The 19,974-nt window shown below is 35.8% G+C and overlaps 1 protein-coding gene across 1 annotated transcript; it reads right to left on the bottom strand.

Moving 5' to 3' along the window:
• Positions 1–7,646: 7,646 nt before the first annotated feature.
• On the bottom strand, positions 7,647–15,287 carry LOC113092756 (UPF0472 protein C16orf72 homolog). Its single transcript, XM_026258524.1, has 4 exons — positions 14,910–15,287; positions 13,666–13,746; positions 8,913–9,188; positions 7,647–8,790 (listed from the first exon to the last, which is right to left on the bottom strand). Exons 1-4 carry the CDS (start codon positions 15,103–15,105, stop codon positions 8,549–8,551), a joined length of 795 nt encoding a protein of 264 aa, XP_026114309.1. The 5' UTR covers positions 15,106–15,287; the 3' UTR covers positions 7,647–8,548.
• Between the last annotated feature and the right edge of the window lie 4,687 nt (positions 15,288–19,974).

Here is a 19,974-nt window from a genome sequence, read left to right as displayed (position 1 = left end):
ACAGAGAACATAATTTGAAAAGTTGTCTTCCTTCCTAAAAGTTTCATGCTGAGTATCACCAGCATCTCCCCAGGACCAGCTGTTTGGCTGAATTTCCCAATCTCATTTCAAAAACATTCTGATGTCTCCCATTCATATCAAATGAGAAGCAAAAAGAGGCAAAAAGATAAGCAAATCAGCCATGCAGCTCCCCGTCTACATCTATGAGGGGAAATCTTCTGAATACAGCAGAGTTTTTCCTGTTTCCTCCAGATTGCAGGCTTTGGCAGGAGCCTGGCATTCATCATAACTAGAGGAGACATGCCCCCCTCACTAGAAACTGGGAATATTCATTTTCAGTGGTTTTGGGAGATAATCATCACTTTTCAAAGATCCATGCTTTGATGTGTCTCCCCTCTGCTTTTCAAATCCTTCCTCAGTCCCTGATATCAGGCGTTTTTTTTTTTTCTGTCCATCAGGTAGTCTTAATAGGCGAATCAGAATAGACAATTGATGTTGCTGCACATCCATCCATGGACCAGTCCTCTTCTTCCAAAGTCATGACATCATGTTGGTTTGCACAGCCTTATATGTGCACCTTTGTGATTGCTTCTAATCTGGGAATTTCTGCTCTAATAAGGGCACCTGAATTTGCAGAAGGGCCTTTGTTTGATAATACATCATATAGACAGCTAAAGACTCTATTTAGGGGGGCTTCAGCCCTCTTGTCTTCATCTAATCAGCAATGAATTTTCAGTGTAAGCATCCTAAAAGTCGTTGATTATATGATCGTTCGTGTTTACTGAAAACAACATCTTATTTCATAGGTCATTTCACACTGAATTGTCCCCTTTCCAGTCATTAAACCTAAAAACATCAAACCTCATTAGACTGAAGAGATAGTTCACTAAAAAAATTTAATGGTGTCATTGTTTACTCGCCCTCATGTGGGGGAGGGGGGTCTTAAAAAAAGCCAAAAAAGGCATGAACAGAATTTCCATGTGGCTCTCCTAAAGGGGTCGTATGATGCAATTTAAAATGTTTCCTTTCTCTTTGGAGTGTTACAAGCTCTTGGTGCATAATGAAGATCTGTAAAGTTGCAAAGACTAAAGTCTCAAATCTAAAGAGATATTCTTCATCAAAGTTAAGACTCTGTCACGCCCCCCTAAAATGAATCATTCAAACACGCTCCCACGGCTATGTCACTATGTGGAAATATTTATATTTCCGTTATATTTACAACGAGCGCTTGCTGTGTTCGGCCAATCACAATGCACTGGGTCAGTTGGCCAATCGGAGCAGACTGCGCTAGTCAGAAGGAGGGACTTTGTTGCTACAAGTGTTATTGCATCATATAATAATTGATATTAATAGTGTTCATCGTCTGGTTGACCATGTCTCGTATTAATTTTTCTGAAAATTCCTGTCATATGCACATAAACTGACAGTCACCACTGATCAGCTACTACTAAATATTGAAGTAAATTTGCATTGCAATGATTTGTATCAAGCAATAAATTTGAATTGAACTGAACTTTGTAGAAATGATGGTTTGAGAGAGGCGGGGCATAGTAGACCAACAATAATGTACAGTATTTGAAAAATAATGTTTTTTTAACATTAAAGCATGTCATCATATTCTATTACAACAAATAAAATAATAATAATAATAATAATAGCAAAATAATAATCTTTTAAAAAAGCATTGTATGACCCCTTTAAAAAGGAAGGTTCCAAAAGGACTTTTAACAGCAATGCCATAAAAGAACCATTTGGATTCCCCAGAGACCCTTCCACTGAACTGAACTATTTTTTGTTCTTAAAGGAATAGTTCTCCCAAAAATGTTGTAAAAAAATTTTTTTTCATGGGAACAGATGTAGAGAAATTTAGTTTTACATCATTTGCACAGTGGATCCTCTGCAGTGAATGGGTGCCGTCAGAATAAGAGTCCAAACTGCTGATAAAAACCTCATAATACACACAACTCCAAAACAGTTTTAATCAAATATACTGGTGGATTATGATGTGAGAATGGACTCTTTCACTGGCAGAAGTGTTATCATGGATTATTTGGTCCATACATTATAGCTTAAAGTTATAATGCCCTAATGATGGATGCGTTTCTTTCAGACATGCACCTTTTCACTTCACAAGACATTGATGGACTGGAGTCGTATGGATTACTTGTGGATGTTTTTATCAGCTGTTAGGGCTCTCATTCTGACAGCACCAATTCACTGCATAGGGTTAGGGTTAGGTTAGGTTAGGGTTAGTCTCATCCAGACTGCAAAGCATGGCAAAAATCTGTGCACTGTCATGTGAATAATCCCAGCCTTTAGTATGTAGAGAATATAAAATATCTAAAGACACTTTTTCCAATAAGAAGCTTTTGTGCAATGTAAAATTCAGTGTCTGTTAAACTTGCTTGATGGATTCATAGATGTTAATAATTAAGTTTTATTGGTTATAACAAAAGTGAATAGGGACTCCAAAGAAAAAAAAAAAAGCACCACAAAATATGACATAATCTTTTATATGTTTTTTTATGTATTTTTGTTGTTCTTGTTTTTTTGTTTTTTGTTTTGCATCATTAGGTGCCAAACAGATGTGGTTACTACAAACGGTTGTTTTACTGAAAATATGTTAGATAATATATATATATATATATATATATATATATATATATATATCCTATTTTGCTTTTCCACTCAAAATCTATGGTATTTCCTAAATCAGAAAGCTTTTTATCAAGATTATAAATGCTCTCAAGATGAATCTTTATTTCAGTCTCATTTCAGAGTTGCAGTGAACGGGTGACACCATCCGAATGTTAGCATGAATCGTACAGTGGCCTCAAAAGCGTATGAGATCAGACTTGCTAAATTTACTACCCTACTAAAGACAGGATGATTCTCTTGAGCTGCTCCCGCGGTCACCATATATTATTCAAAATAGTGCATATAGGTCCATGTCCTATGCCTGTGTGTGTGTATGTGTGTGTGTGTGTGTGTGTGTGTGTGTGTGTGTGTGTCTGTTTGTGTGTGTGTGTGTGTGAGAGAGAGAGAGAGAGAGAGAGAGAGAGAGAGTGAGAGTGAGAGTGAGAAAGAGAGAGAATGTTCTTGCAGTGAGAGCTCTCATCCCAAACAGCACACCCTGCGGGAGATGAAGGGAGAGAGATAGAGGGTAAGAGAGAGAGAGAGAGAGAGAGAGAAAGGAAGAGGCAGAGATCGAGAGTAAAAGAGTGAGAGTGTCTAGGGAATGCAAAACTTGAACTAACTTTAGTATTTTCTGTCCATTCTGATAAGTGCTTACCGTCTCAAAGAGAGAAGAGAGAGAGAGAGAGCGAGAGAGAGTGTGTGTGTTTGTCTCAGCCAGCTGGTCCAACCCAGGTTGAAGAGGAAGCGTTTGTGTCAGATGGATGGAACATGGCTGAGTGGCCTGAAAATAATAAGCACTTTCGAACAAAAAATTTAGATTTACAATAAAAAATAAAAAGATTTTTAGATCGATAAAGTGCAGTTCGTCGCAACTATACTTTATGGGACGTGGTGTAACTGAATCTAAGCATAAAAGAGCAAAGCTAAAGATATGGTGATAGATAGCACAATGGAGAAAATATATTTACAAAGTATCACAAATACTAAATCAGACTAAAGTCATAATAAAATGACTTTCAAAAACCCATTTTAGTTCTAAAATATATTTTAGAGCAAAGTGAGATATTATATTATATTTTCTACAAAAATAGCCTAAAACATTGTTCACAATATTTGACAGCCACATGACCTTTCCATTTTTATTTTTTATTTGTATTTTTATTATTTATTTTATTTATTTATTTTGTGATTTATTGGATAAGGATTAGAGATTTTTTACTCACAATCTACCTGATAAAATATTTTAAATAAAGAAAAATAAATGTTTATTACTAAAAGGCAGATTTAATTACTTTATATGAGAATCACACTTTTAAAATCTCATATATCCAGGGTTTAAGTGTGAATCCTGGTTCTCCAAAAAAATTAATAATAATAATAATTTAATAAAATATCTTAATTTTAGTTGCTTTTTTTCTTATTTTAATGCCTTTTTATTGTTATTTTTAAATAATAAGTCATTTTGAGGCCTCCTTGAAGTTTTCAGAGGACCCATTGAGAACTAGTGTTATAGTTAACTAAAACTAAAACCATAAAAAAATATTTTTGTTACTTGAAATAAAATAAACATTAAATGAAATAAAATAAAAGTGAGAAAAAAAAATATTTCATTTCAGCTAGTTGCCAAGGCAAAATTTCTAATTTCCATTTGTTTAACTCTATATACTATAAGTCAACTAAAATCTAAAATTACTAGCTTCAGTAAAATAAAAGTAAAACTATATAGACATTTACAAACAACATCAACGACACAATTACTTACCCAATAACTACCCAAATTAAAAATAAAAATATACAAATAAAAACAAGGCCTAGATGACATCAGCTGTAAAGGAAAGTCATTTCAAAAGCAGAGAAAGTTACTTGGAATTGCACAATATGAATAGGAATAGGAATATGTATTGTGGAAGTGAATATTCCTTTTTGATTTCATGTTGACTAAACAATATATATTTGCAATTTATCAATACAAAAACAAATCAAATAATCAAATATGAAAATGTGACGCTGCCTAAGAAGCCGTCTTTTGTACAGACATTTGCTCACAAAGGAACTAGTGATAAAAATAGGTTTTTGTTCACTCTGAGGCGTTTCTGAGATGCAGGTAATTTCACAGAACCAGCCTCGGGTCTCACTCTCACTTTGTGTGTGTGGCAGAGAGAGAGCCACAGACAGAGTTGGCCTTAGACAGAAGTAATAGTATTTGGAAAACGCTCCGGGGCTGGGTCTCACAGATCATTCGGTACATGAGAGGGACCACAGTATTTGTGTGTTTGCAAGTGGAACACAGCCAAGGTGGACGGGAGGACTCTGGCTGGGAGAGAGAAACATGTAAGACAACAGAGATAGGGGAAGGCCCGTCTGTATTTGGGTTAAAGGAATCTCTATGGTTTTAGTGGGGATGTTTTACATTTCTTGATCTTTTTTATACAATGGAAGTGAATGGGAATAGAGCAGTCATGCTGCAAAAAATACACTATGAAAGTAATTTATATGGCTTGTATGATTTTCAAGAGAAAGATTTAGGGAGATTTCAGGCCATCCAAGTTTTCTTCATTTGAACAGATTTTGTATTACAGCAATTGTAAGTAGGCCTAAGTCAAGTTGTTTTAAAGCGATGGTTTAATGATGGATTTGTTTCTTACAAACATGCAGCTTTTCACTTCACAAGACATCAACTGATGAACTGGAGTCGGATTACTTGTGGATTATTGTGATGTTTTTATCAACTGTTTGAACTCTCATTCTGACGGCACCCATTCACAGCAGAGGATCCATTGCTGAGCAAGAGATGTAATGCTACATTTCTCCAAATCTGTTCCGATGAAGAAAGAAATTCATCTACATTTTGGATGGCATTAGGTATTTTCAGCAAATTTCTTTTTTTTTTGGGTCATCTATTCCTTTAAATACTGAGCATGACAGCCTGAGTCACCATTCATGTAAAGGTATAATAATAATAATAATAATAAAATAATAAGAAATTATTTTGATTGGTATTTTCATTATAGTCTATTTTGCCTGACATCTTTTGTGTTCGAAGAAAATCATTCAGGTTTAGAATGACAGGAGGATGAGTAGATGATGACACAAGTTTTATTGTATGTAATGTGTGCGTGTCGGCATTATTAAGTGTTTGTTGTGCATTATAGATAGGCACATTTATTTATTTATTTATATACACATTTATTTCCTTCTTGTCTTTCTCTCTCCCTCTACCCACTCACGAAGCTTTGTTCGTGGTTTTTCTCATTCAGCACAGCACCAGTGAGCTCATCTTCTGTACAATACATTTCTCTCAAGTCTCCCTCCCACTCTTATTTCTCTTCAAAGAGACAGAAAACCACCTTGTGTTGCCCTTTTTCACGCCAAAACTACTTTCAAACGAAGCGTTTAACTCATTTATAGACAATCTACGTCGACCAGACGCGATCTGCAAGAGCGATTTGGTGTTTTTTGGTGGATGTGGTTTTTCACGCGCTCGTCGTCACGCTTCTGTGTGTTGTTAACTGCTGATCTGCATTACACCACAGAAGATAAAAACAGCCTCGGTTTCCCTTCGCTAGGAAGGATAAATATTACTTCTAGATATGTAACGTGTTGCTATGGTGATGGGCTCACGGTCGTCTGATTCGGAGGACACTGACAGCAGCGTAAAGGAATGCGGAGCCGATGACAGTGTACAGAGAGAGAGCGGGTGACCGATAGGAAGCGTTCCACCCAACGCAACGCTTGAACGCTTATTTTATCAATGAACAAACAGGTTCCGCTTGAGAAAGAGGGAGAAGAGGATGTTGAGAAACCGGTGGAGAACGGTTGACTGAAACGTTCCGGATGTCAAGATTTTCAGTCTGTCTTATTGCTCCAGAAAACACAGGATTTTTTTATTTCATTTTTATATGTAATGTTTTATATTTAATTCTACTTCAATTATAGCCTATATTTAGAAGTAGTTTTGTCGTTATTTTAAATCATTTTGAGACTTCGTGTATTCAGTTATTGCTATTGCTTGGATCTTTTTTTTTTTTTACTTTAATGAGAAAAAAATGATGAAAACTTTAGTTTCAAAGTAGCAAAGATATCATAGTTCTTGCTACTACTACATAGTTATATTAAAATGTGTTTGCCTTCAATAAAGTTAAAGCAGTTTTTTTCTGAACTGTCATTTTGTGAAAATAGTTGTGAATATAGATGTATAGTTATAGAATTCATTGAACAGTGAAGAGAGAGGATAAAACAAATACTAATAAAAAAAAGTTAAGCGATAGTTTACCGAAAATGTATTTACCTACCCTTCATTTGTTCCAAAACTTTACGATAATTTTTTTAAAAAAAAGTTGAGTAAATGTTAACAGAACTGTCGTTTTCGTGTTTAACTACTCCTTTAACCCTGTACTAGGTCATATTTTTAGAATGATTTCAGCTTAAAATGTATATGACCTTATAAAGGAAAATCTTTATATTAAGTTTTGTTAAAGTTTTACTGGTGCTGTATCTGTAGTCCTTTTTTTTTTAAGTTATTTTTAAAATAAATTTTAAAAGAACGTTTAATATCATTTCAGAGTATAGCATGGCATACTGTTGACACCTGCCAGAGACATTTCAACAACTATCCGAATCGTTATGTTCCTTCAACAAAACTAATTTCTTTTCCTTTTTAGTTCTACAAAACCCTATTAAAAGCCCTTTATATTTCCATTACGGAGGACATGACATCTTAAAAACTAAATTGTTTAATTGTAGCTAATATTGTGGGGTTGTAGCATCTCCGGCCTATGTATGCACATTCACTGAGTGTTCAAACACAGCAGAACACATGGGAACAAGCAATCATTTTCAAAGCATTGTTATTGGCAGCTGTTGTTCACAGATTGTCAAGTGAACAGTAACAGATTGCACTTTTTTATACAACAGCATGTGCATTCAATATATTAGCATTTTAATCCAGTTTAATAATAAAATCCTATTTGTCCTGAAATGTGTCAGATGAAAAAGTTAACAGAAAAAAGGTATTTAAAAGCTTGATTTCTTTAATGCAAGAATCATTATTGTACATTAACAATTCAATGGTCTCTGCACAGCTTTTATTTTTTTCCTTTTTTTTTTTTACAATATGTACCACAAGTCTATGTCAGCACCTACATGTATTTACATTACATAATGTTACAGTGGAGACAAAGGTGCTGGGGAAAAGAGTGACAAAAGAGGATGAATGGAAAAAAGATGGATGCTCAGGAAGAATGAAGGGAAATTACTAAAGTAAGAGTGATTGAGAGATGTGCATGTCAGCGGATGTATGGCTATCACAGTCACACTTGTGCCTGCTACGAGAGCAGAATTAAGAGAAGAAAAAAAAACATGAATGACATTGACAATAATATTAAAATAAAACATTTGTTGCTTTTCAAAGCCGCAGCGTGGAAACTGAGAGCTGGGGCAGTGACAGGTGCTGGAGGAAGAGGCAGGTACCAAACACACTAACACAAAACTCATCAGTCATACACTCACACACATCAAGTACTTGTATACACACGCAATCATACAGACATTGCTCATTATGTTGCAAACATGCACACAAAAATGTTTTCTTGTTCCTGTATCCGATCGCATCTCAGTTCAGCCGTAACGCAACCTTACATGCACACAATCAGCTCACGCAGCAATATAGTGAATAAGTGTTGTGTGTTTGTCGACAGGATCCTATGAAAGGGCACTTAGGCCTCTGCACTGAACACCGTCTCCCACCAATCGCCTCAACTGGGCTCTTTAGACCAATCAGAGAACGTGCTGGGCTGTGGTGAGCACTGTTATTGGATGCTTTTATTTCCTGGTCTGAATAAAGATGGGAGGATGACTGAAGAGTGGCATTTGTTCACGTACTTCTCTGTTGTCGTTTTCTTTTCTTAAGAGCTCAGATCATCCTATTGCGTTTGTGAGTGGGCGAGTCTGTTATGACATCATTGCACTGTGCAGAACTTCGTTTCCGAGTTCCGTTGTCGAGGTGGAGGGCCATCTCCTCGGCAATAAAAGTGTTGAGGTCCACGTCGTGGAGACCATTTCTGCGGCGGCTGGGGGCGGAGCTGGCACTCAGGTGTGTAGGTGAACCTGGGGCTCCGGAGCGCATACTGATACTCGCCATGGCTCCGCTTAGACCTTGAACACGCACATAGGGAAACAAATACGAAATATAAATATGTAATGCAAGCATTTCCATTTTGCAAATTGGACCTACAGCAATCAAGCAATTAAATGGCACTGTCGTCAAGCTCACTCACCATGCAGAGCAATGGCCTCCCTGAAAGGCTGCAGGTCTGTTTCTACAGATGAACTTGTCTCTGAGGACGTGGGTCGGCTTGGTGACACCATTGCAAGTCTTGGCGGAGCCCTGGAACTACGTGGCGGTGGGGCTTTACCACACAGGAAGCTGATAAGATCCTCACGCCGAATAGTCCGCCTCCTTTTCTTCACCCACGCCAGCACATCTTTATTTCGTCTTTGATGACCAATCTGAATACCCAGCTCATAACTCCGCTGATGGGCATCAACACTTTCTGGAAATTGAGGGGGGAAACTCAGCCTGAGCATTTCTGTACATATGTCAGGAATCAGCACAGCTGCATCAATGTCTCCTGGTGTTTTATGCTCAGTGATGTAAGTCTCTATTAAAAATTCTAATGACATTCAGAAAATGTTATACAGCATCAAGCAGAGAGCAAGTTTTTCTTATGAGGGGGAAACTGAACAGCAGGTAAATTATTGCTGATGATTAAAATAAGAAGCTTTTAATAATGTAATTATGTAAATGTTACATCATTAATTTCTAAAGAAATTGCGCAACACCATAAATTTCAATCTGCCAGAACAGCAGTATCATATCCGAAAAGAACAGCAGCAACTGTTCTACAATATTTTATTTTTAATCCATAACAGCAACAAATATACTGCTTCAACCATAACTGGCAGGCATGAAGGTTTGTTTCAATTTATAGGATTTCCATTGCTAGGCTGGAACCAGACTGAAGTGAATTATACGCTTACAGAATCGTGAGATGGGGTGCATGAAATGATTCAAGAGATCTCATCAAGGTAGTTGGAAGAAAAGTGATGGACTAAAGAAAATACACATTCGAAATCCAGTCAAAATTCTAACTGTGAACTTGCACACTGAACTTTTGCTTGATAAATACAGAACTCAGTAAGCAAGCAGTCAAACTTGAACTGATCACATCCTATATGCTTTGAAAATGTCTTACAATAGCCAACTTGCTAAATCAGTCAATATGTAGGCAGTAATCTCCAGTAAACTGAACACACAAACACTCCCTGTTCCTGACAGCTGCTAATAGCGTGACTCAAATCATGCACATGACACATCTGACATCCTCCCCACCATATCATCTCTCATCAACCCAACCAAACAGACAAACTTTTGTATGACTCACGTTTTGCTAGCAGACAATGCTGTACAAGTCTGTGATGGGTTTAAGGTGTCATTACTGCAATCTATAACACAACTACTGGAGTCTGAGAATCTAGAATCTAGTCTCATTTGTTCTGTGGTCTTTTCTGCAACGTACACAAAATTTATTTGTGCTCCAAGTTGTTGAATTTTTCACTTACCCCATTCAATAGAAAACAGTGTTTCACAACAAAACACTGGGCATCATTAACAAACATCATTATCATTCAGTCAGCAGCTATTCATTCAGGAACAAGCGGCCTTGTCACTTCAAATGTTGCTCAATATTGCTCGATTATGACTCAAAATAATACATATTAGTACCTTACAGCAGAGGTGTTAAGTATTTGAGTAAATGGAATTCATTACTGAACCCGAGTATCTTTTTGGATACTCTGTAGTTTTACTGCGTATAAAAAAATCTTAGCAAACCTTTAATCTTTACTTCACTACATTTGTTATCAGTGTTGCAATTTCACATTACATTTTGCATGGCACCTAGCATGGCAAAAGTTTATTTGATATTGCCAACTACAGGGCACTGAAAGTACTATATCTTGTGTGTTTTGTCCTTACCTCCCCCAAACCTGTCAACAAGGCTACTTTACGTGTATGTGAGTTCCTTAGCAATGGCATTGAGGCTGAAACCAGGTCATCCAGTGCAAGAATGCATTGACTTTACGTAACATTATTTTATCACTATTCTGTTATAATTGTAAAAGTTGAATAAACAAAGTAAAAAAAAAACAAAAAAAAAAACACTTAACATTGTTTATCTGTTATACCTTTTGGAAGTTTTTTTTTACCTTTCGATCTTTAAGTTTTAGAAAATAAAAGTGACTGCTCTCCTCAAAAATCAGCTCTTTTTTTCACTGGCATGTCTCTGACTACTCCATATTTGAGCCTATATTCAGTAAAATGCTTATCTGGTCTCACAGTGCAAGCATTTCACTCGCATTTGTGACTAAAATAGATGTTTGCAAACTGGAAATTGTATTTAGGAGCAGGAGTGTGAATAAAATGTACAAAACATCATAACTTACACGGTAGCCTATAACAAATGTATTAATCTCATCAATTTATTCATGGGAAAACAGCGATACAGCACTTCGACCTTGGAACAGTAATATCACTCCTGAAAACTACCCCTTCCCCTCTAATTTCCGTCAATACAACCAACTTGAGGAGTTTTCAGGAGTGATGATATTACTACGCCAAGGGTCGAAGTGCTGCTAAGTGCTTTTCCACCATACATTAGTTATAATTTTTTATCCACAAAATCACCACGTTTTATTGTGTCACCATACTTACTCGTGTACTACTCATGTAACCGTCTTCAAATAGGGAAAACATGGAAGTGTTTGGTGGCTTCTAAAGTCATCCCTGTTTGGAGCCTAAGGAATGAATGATGCTAAGCTAAACACTAGCATAGTGGCTCCATGTGATACAGCAATTGAGTGCACGCACTGAGATGGGAGACGTACATTTCAACTCGTCTAAGTTGAGGAAAAAACAGTGTAATATAGAAAACTGTGGCATTTTTCTTTAATGAAAAAGCAATGACTGCATTTATTAATCTTAGTTCATATTAAAGTACAGGTTGTAGTACCTGCCACTAGAGGGCGCACTACCAAAACAATAACAATCGCGATGCCCCATAATACTAATCTTGTTGATCGTTATAATAGCATACGTTTTCTGTTAAGATACAAATCAAAATGACTCACCTGTCGAGTAAAACACAAACTTTCTAGTTGAAGTTTGTCGTGAAGCTACTTCCGCATTTGTCCACGCGACACTGTTGTCAGGTGGTTTCTACATCAGTAAAGGTGGTAACAAAGGGTAACTACATCATTGACAGGCGACTGCACTGCCCCGTTTCACTGTTTAGAATGGGAATTTCTCATGATTTACAAGTGCTTGAAAACAGAGATATTGTTAGTAATCAGCTGGACAAAATATATAACCTAGTGGTTTTTGGATTTTTTTTTTTTATGTCTTACAAAATTGTACCTTTAAATTCAACTTTTAATACATTATATCAGCTATTGCTCATTGTTAATGTTAACCTGCTATAAAGTTAACTAAAGGGTCCTTATAAAGTGTTACCTTATGTTATTTTATTATTATTATTATTATTACATTTGTTTACTTTACATTTGTGTATTTTTTATTTATTTTTTTAAATAAAGTATTTTAGTTAAAGATCTTTAATAAAGTAATTTAACCTGTTAGGAGGACAACACTTTTTACTACCTAAATTATATATTGTGATAAAACCATATACCATCCAAAACTCAATAGTTCAACAACTACTGTGAAATGTGAAAATGTACATACAATTTAATAGCACTATAAATAATTACATAAATAGCCTATTAAATAGAGTCTGAAGCAAAATTATTTAAAAACCTTGTGTACTTTCTGTATTCTGGGAAATTAAATAATTGTGTTTGTAAATTTCTCCTTATATCCCCTTATTAAGATAACACATAATCTGAAAAATTTGTATTGCACCGCTAAAAAATTTTTATATACTCCTACATTTTTCAACATAGGAGCACATGTGCTCCTTGGGAAAAAGGAAAGCGTCAAGCCCTGCCTAAGTACCGTTATATGATACTCTAAGACTTTTACTCAAGTTGTTTTGAGATTGGTGACTTGTAGTGGAGAGATTTTCACTGTTAGGTATCTGTACTTTTACTCTGTACTTGTATGGTTTTAAGGTACGCTTTACAGCTCTTACTTACAGGTACATTTTAGAGAGTGTAGGTCCAACCAATGATTTTGCTCCTTACAGCCTAAGCTCAAATGCTATTGGTTTGTGCTATAGTTAATGCTCAATTCAACACCATTAACGTCAGCTGTAACGATAAAGTTTTAATAATCATTCTAATTCTATGAGAATAGGCAAGTTCACGCCGCAACTAGAACATTAGATTAGATTCAACTATATTCTCATTGCACAAGTAAGGTACAAGGCAACAAATTGCAGTTAGCGTCTAACATGAAGTGCATTAAGCAGTAAATACAGAATATACATTGTCTACACTACACGATGTTACAAATTTACATTAAATGTACAGATAAGGCTATGGACATGATTTACAGATATTTAAATACTTTAAATTATGTCCATAGCCTTATCTGTATATAGATAGATCTGTATAACAACATGTTGAAGAATGATATTGATGGAATCACTTTTTTTTCCAGCTGATGAACGCTAAAAACATTAGCCAATCAGAATCTACTTAACTTTAAAGAGCTCAAGCATTTAAAGCAACAGATGACATAACTGTAACGTGCTTATAATAAGTGGAACGCTTCTGTTGGTACTGACACCAATTTATGTTGGTCTGGACACTAATGTAGTTATCATTCGTAGTATGCATGGGTCTGTTGTCTTTGAAAGCAGGGAAAATGAACAAAAATAATGAGTGACTCCTTCACTTTGAGTTATTTAAAAACAGTGAGGTGTTCACAAAAAAAATAAAAAAAAAATTAACTGCAATCCTGCCAATTAACGACAAAGAACTTAGAATACAACAGTTCATTTCTCAACTTACCTTTGTATAGGTTAGTGACGGCAGTTGCAGCATTTTGAAAGGGAACCCACAAGGAAAGGCCCTGTTGTTGACATACTCTATCTGAGGGAGTGAGCAGACAGGAAATGTTTACGTTGCAAAGTGGAGATACATCATTTCCCGTCCGAATAAGACACACATATTTACCCACTGTATTTAAAGACACTCAAGACAACTAAACCACCATCTGCTTTATATTTAGTACCTTAACAGCCTCTCACACAGGCTGTGTGTCATGAGATACTGAGCTGCCTACTTACTGCACTTCTGGGCCGCATAAACGCGCTTGGAATGTTCCAAAAGCATCTATGATGACCATAAGTGCGGTCTACATGAGAAGCTCTATGTGTTTTGAGACAGCCATTAATTACACGACATCTAAATGTGATATGTAGCAAGAGGACTGACTCTACGCCATTTTGTCGACTAGCTTTAGTTTATCTGATTGTGCCGGTTTGTCCAAACCACAACTTTGTGTATGAAAACACGGCGTACTTGCAATTTAAACCAGCTTTTTAGTGTTTCATCAATACAACAACAAATGTCAACAAAACCCACACTGACAAAATAAATCACTCTCTTTTAACTTAGCCTGCTAATCCTGCCTTCGCCATTTTGTTTCGCATACTATTAATGTTGTTTAAGAAAAAACTCACGTCTTATTCCGTTCATAACGTAGTTTGTATTCCTAGATCTTTTCGTTTACATAAATGACGTCCGAGTTCAAAACGGAGGAGTTTTCGCTCACAAATCGAGTTATTTTCATCAGATATACTCCTCCCTGCACTTCGCCATTTTGTTTTGCTGACAGACATCCAGCTGGGTGAAGCTTTTAATAGCTTTCAAAAATATCGTTAAAGACGTTGTAACTAGTTTGGTTAATAAACAAAGACGGGTAACCAGTGATATTCACGGACTGTATCCTCACAGAAACTGATTTGTGTGTCAATTTATGTCGCTCGTCTGCCACTTAGCATCAATGCTAATCTGTAACGACACCGACCTTCAAAACAGCCAAATAAGAGGCGAAATAATGTGAATAAAGCCCTGAATGTGTCTTTTACTATGAAATAACCCGTCTGCGTTTTAATTAGATCCCATTAGATCTAGTTAGGTAACGTTAGTTATCCTACGAGCTTATGAGTTAGTGTCCTTTGTTTGCCAGTGTCAGCCGCGTTAGCCAGCCAAGGCTAGCTCTAAGTTACTTTTTATTATTCATTTCGCACCTTTATACAGTTGTGCGACGGCGGTGGCGGAGTTCTGAAAAAGATGCCAGAGTTTTTGCTGGCTCTGTTCGGTCTCCTCTTCACTCGGTTCCTCTTGCTCGGCCTCGGCTAGGCACTGCCGCTCCCATTTGGAGAACCAGTGCTCGGGTCCGTGTTCCTGGATCTCTGCTTCCCCCTCCTCCTTCTTCTCCTCCATGGCCAGAAAAACACTTAAACCGCTGCTGTAATGCTCAAACGTTCGCTTAAAAAGTTCTCCGTGGTGATTAAACCCGGCCGTGGTCGATTGTCGGCGGCGGCCTCATCGACAGCTGTTAGTTTACGTCTGCATAGCCAACGGTGCTTGCACTTCTGCCACACAGTCGATGAAAACAACTAAACGTTGCTGAGACTCAAACCCCGCCCTCATGAGTAATGCTCGACGCTCATTGACTACAGACATGTGGGGGGCGTGGTTAGGCGTCAACGCCTAACAGTTCATTAGATGCGTCAACTGTCTATCATCTGTCACGGAGTGACGATGAATGAAGACACAGCCCCTGTTTATGTGAACTGCCACACTAAATACTTAAGCCTCAAGTACACTAAGTAGGAACATAATGAGTCCCATTTCATGCAACCAGTGTCCTTTACAAAGTCTTATCCTCTTGCTCACCTGTTCATTACAGTATGCGTCGGTTAAACAAAGAGAAGAGAATTTGATTTTACTGCCTGTTGTGATTACCTTTTTTAGTCTCCAGAGGGCGTCATCATACAAGTACACGAATGCATCTGTCGTGCTCAGAAGTCTGCACAGGTAGTAAACTAATTTAGAGAAAATACAACTTCGTGGTGGAATTTTTTAAAACACTTCTCTTTTTTATGTACATACACAAGACTATAGATAATTCCTTTTAAGAAAACATGACAGCGTCGTTCTACATTTTTATGTAACCTTGTAGCTAAAAACTCACATATATACATATATATTCTATTTACATAAAATTCATAGATATATCAGTTTACAGTTTACAGTCACACTTTATCGCCCAATAATATGTCTTAATATTAAATTTAAGTTTTATAATCAAATCTTTGTAGTTGTTATTTTGGGGAGAAAATCATAATGCAGTACAACACAGCGATGATAGAGAGATATAAATGTTAAAGGCATAGAAGATTGTGGATAACTTAGAAAATTTTCATATTAAATATGATTTAATATTCTTGGGTTAAATGAAACCCATGAATGAGCTATGCTAAATTTATCTTATTTCCAATGATGTTTTATTTTTTATTTTTTTATTTTGAAGGGGATTTAATTGAAATCGCATCTTATGACCCCTTTAAGGAGGATTTGATTACATTTCACAAAGCATGAAAGCATGTAGATGTTTAAACATTTAACACTTTCTGAACTGCGTTAAACCCCTTAACCTTTTAAATGTTTTTGAAAGAATATTTTATGCTTATCAAATAAAATACGCTACGAACTGTAATATTTAGAAATATTGTTTTCATTTTAAATACTTGTTTATATATATATATATATATATATATATATATATATATATATATATATATATATATATATATATATATATATATATATATATATATATATATAATTTATTCCTGTGATGCAAAGCTGTATTTTCAGCATCATTACTTCAGTCTTCAGTGTCACATGATCCTTCAGAAATCATTCTAATATGTTGAATTACTGCTCTATATTTATTTATATTCAGAAACATTTCTTATTATTATGGATCTCTCTGCTTAATATTTTTTTTTAAAAGTTTTTTATTTATTTATTTCAGGGATGAATAGAAAGTTCAAAATAATGGCATTTATTTGAAATATAAATCTTTGGTAACATTATAAATGTCTTTAATGTCTTTACTCTTTTTGTGTTTTTTTTTAATAAACATTTTTACAGTGCATTTGTGAGACTGTTTTGCTATTTCATGTTTCAATGATCATAAAAACCGGGTCTGAATGCAATTATGGGGGCAACAGGAAGTGGCAAAACATTGTAAGACAATCATCAGACGATGGAAAGCTGGCAACTGCACACAATTTCAAACTTTTATTTTTGTGTGTGTGTGTGTGTTTGTGAAAATTGTTAGATATGATCACTCGTAGAAAGGATCCTCGTGATTTTCTGGTTGACAACAAGGTCGTGACCTCTGACCTCTGCCTATGTCATACAGGTGAGAATACAGAATTTTACCGTCATTAGTATGTCTTCTTTTTAATTTAAAGGAATATTCTGCTCTGTTGTGTAACACATGTAAGTGTTAATGCAGGAAATAATATTGTGTAACAGAATTATTTTCATGGTTTCATTTCACTGGATTTTATTCTTTAAATGTTCTTTGCTCTGTGTCTCACTGTCTGTCTCCTTCTGTAGGATGATATCCCGATGAGCTCTCTGACTGTGAGGGAGAATCTTTTATTCTCTGGAAATCTGCGGTTGCCAAGGAAACAGTATTCCACTGCTGATAAGGGGAAAAAAAGTGGAGAGCATCATTCCAAATTTTATAATAATAATAATTAAAATATAATTTATATTTGAGAAATGTGTGTTCAGAAAATTAAGTCACAAGGTAACAAAAATCTTATAGAAAGATCTTTTTTATGACAGTGGCAGTTAAGTGTTAAGTTTGAAATGTATGTGTCCAGATTTTGCATGAAATTAACTTTGGTTATTAGTTGTTATCGGAAAATCAAACATGTTTTCACACTTTTGAGTAGTGGTTTGTTTTTTTCTCTTTAAGGGGAAGTTGTAGCCTAGTGGTTAGAGAGTTTGACTCCTAAGGTTGTGGGTTTGAGTCTCGGGCTGGCAATACGATAACTGAGGTGCCACTGAAACCCCAACTGCTCCCTGGAGCGTGCACTTTGCATGGGTTAAATGCAGAGCATGAATTCTGAGAACGGGTAACCATACTTGGCTGTATGTCATATCACTTTCACTTTTTATTTAAAGTAATGTTTGCCTTAATTAATATGCTCTGGTTATGGAACATGCTTTTGTAACGTTGGCTTCCCTATAGTGGTTCAGGCTGTAGGATTGCCAAATGACTAAAAACGTTATTAGCACAATGGTATAAAACTGTCTATTAGCACCCACTGCCATATGCCAACGACGGAAATAAGCACAGTTACAATAGCTAAATATGTAGGAGAGCGTTGCTATTGAGTGACTATATTGTATTGCAATCGGTAGCACTTCAAAATTAATATTGAATCTTCTTTTTCCCCTTCCTTGACCATGTGACTTCAACACAAATGTGAGACATTCAAACCGACCAATCAGCAGATTACAGCTTCACCCACTGGGCAAAAGGTGTGACAATTAGCAGACCCTCGATGTATACACATCTTGGCCTACAGGCCTTGATCGATATCAGCACTTCTGTGCCTTTAGGAATTTTTGATCTTTTGTTCAATGACATTTTTGACTAACAAGATAAAATTGAAACCTTAACAACCAAGCCTAAATTTTTACATCTTGTATTTGATCTCTTTCTTATGGTCAGGATTAAAGGAGAGATGGTCTGCAGTCTCAGGGGATCGACTAGTGTGTGGGGGGCTTCTGAGTATTATACTGGTGTGTATGACATTTGCACACAATCGCTGGAAATAATGCACATCTTTTTCATAACCGATTCTTTCATACACAGTATAATTTCATAACATCTTTATTTTTGTACACTAAATCCATGTAAATTATAATATTTTTCTTTCTGGGAATGACACTGATACCTTTGGAAATATTAAATACTCTCTGAATTTTAAATAAGTCATCTGTATTTAAAATGTATTGTGTATGTAAATGTTTTTCTGCTAAATAAGCAGATAAAACGGATAAACGATTCACAAAGTTAACTAATTGTTTATCTAGCAAAATCACTGTATTTGTACAAGTGGATTGTTGATTTAAATTTATAGTATCTGGAATAAAGCCTTTGGGACATATGAAACGAAAATAAAGTTCTACATTTTTTGTGAACATGGAAGAAACTTACTTCAAAAAATATAAGATCGTAGATTTCGGTCTGTTTAACTAAACAGTTAATTATATTTTAAATACATTTGACATATATTTTTATTTAGATGTTTTATAACTACATCAACATTAAAATGTACAGCCTATGAGTGAGCGAAAGTGATTCAATAGTATAGACGTTTTTTTGTAAGAAGTAATTTAACCACTAGGCGGCAGCACCGCTCTGAGTCATGACCTGCTTACATTCTGCGTGTTTCTCCACGTCTTCCGCTGCCCTCGCATTAATAAAACACACTACTGTATGTTTGGATGTAGTTTGAATAATATATTTGAACATAGTAACAATAAGGCTTTTTTTTGCTGTAGACTGAGCTCACACACATAAACCATGCAAGGCATGTTTACTGGATTTTTTCATGTTGGGGAAAATGCATTCTCAGCTCATCTTTGTTTATCTATAACACAGATGTAAGTGAAATCTGTCATATCATTTGACCTCCATTTGTTACTGTCTCTATAAGCTGCAGACAGCAGCTGCAGACATTTCTTTGTTATTGCCACATAGAATAGAATATTCCCATCTGTTAGATATTAGTAAATCCTTGTGTGTGTTTGAGAGAGTGACCGTGTGTGTAGTGCAGTCTTCTTGAGTTTCATTCAGCCCCACTGTCAGCGCATATTTTTTGGGAAACCCTCCAAGTTTGAGGTGGAGAGAATTCGAAGGAAAACAGGAACAGATGCACATAAGATTGAGAAAAGTACAACTCACATTTGCACAATCTTTAAGTATTTACTTTCCAACATTTTATATTTATTTCATTGTCAGGTCCAGTTGCAAATGGCACACAATGAGAATAAAAATGAAGTTCAAAAAAATAATTTTCACACCTTAAGAGATCTTGTCCCACTATACGGAAGGCACAAACACTTTGTCTTTTTCTTTGAACACATTCACATGAAAAAGCTTTAGCCGAAAAAGTGCAAATCAACATGTTATCAACAATAAGAGCTATATTAAAAAAAACACTTGTTCCTGTAGTCAGAAAAATGCCGAATAAAAGTCATGTAACCCAAAAT

Source organism: Carassius auratus, chromosome 1 (assembly GCF_003368295.1).
Source record: "Carassius auratus strain Wakin chromosome 1, ASM336829v1, whole genome shotgun sequence".
Classification (NCBI taxonomy): domain Eukaryota; kingdom Metazoa; phylum Chordata; class Actinopteri; order Cypriniformes; family Cyprinidae; genus Carassius; species Carassius auratus.
This window is presented reverse-complemented; position numbering and strand designations above follow the sequence as displayed.

Coding starts and splice junctions, on each gene's coding strand:
- LOC113092756 (XM_026258524.1), bottom strand. CDS start 15,105: ATGGAGGAGAAGAAGGAGGAGGGGGAAGCAGAGATCCAGGAACACGGA. Junction 9,189..13,665: donor CGTCACTAACCTATACAAAG/GTAAGTTGAGAA, acceptor CTCAATTTCCAG/AAAGTGTTGATGCCCATCAG. Junction 8,791..8,912: donor GGAGGCCATTGCTCTGCATG/GTGAGTGAGCTT, acceptor TGCGTGTTCAAG/GTCTAAGCGGAGCCATGGCG.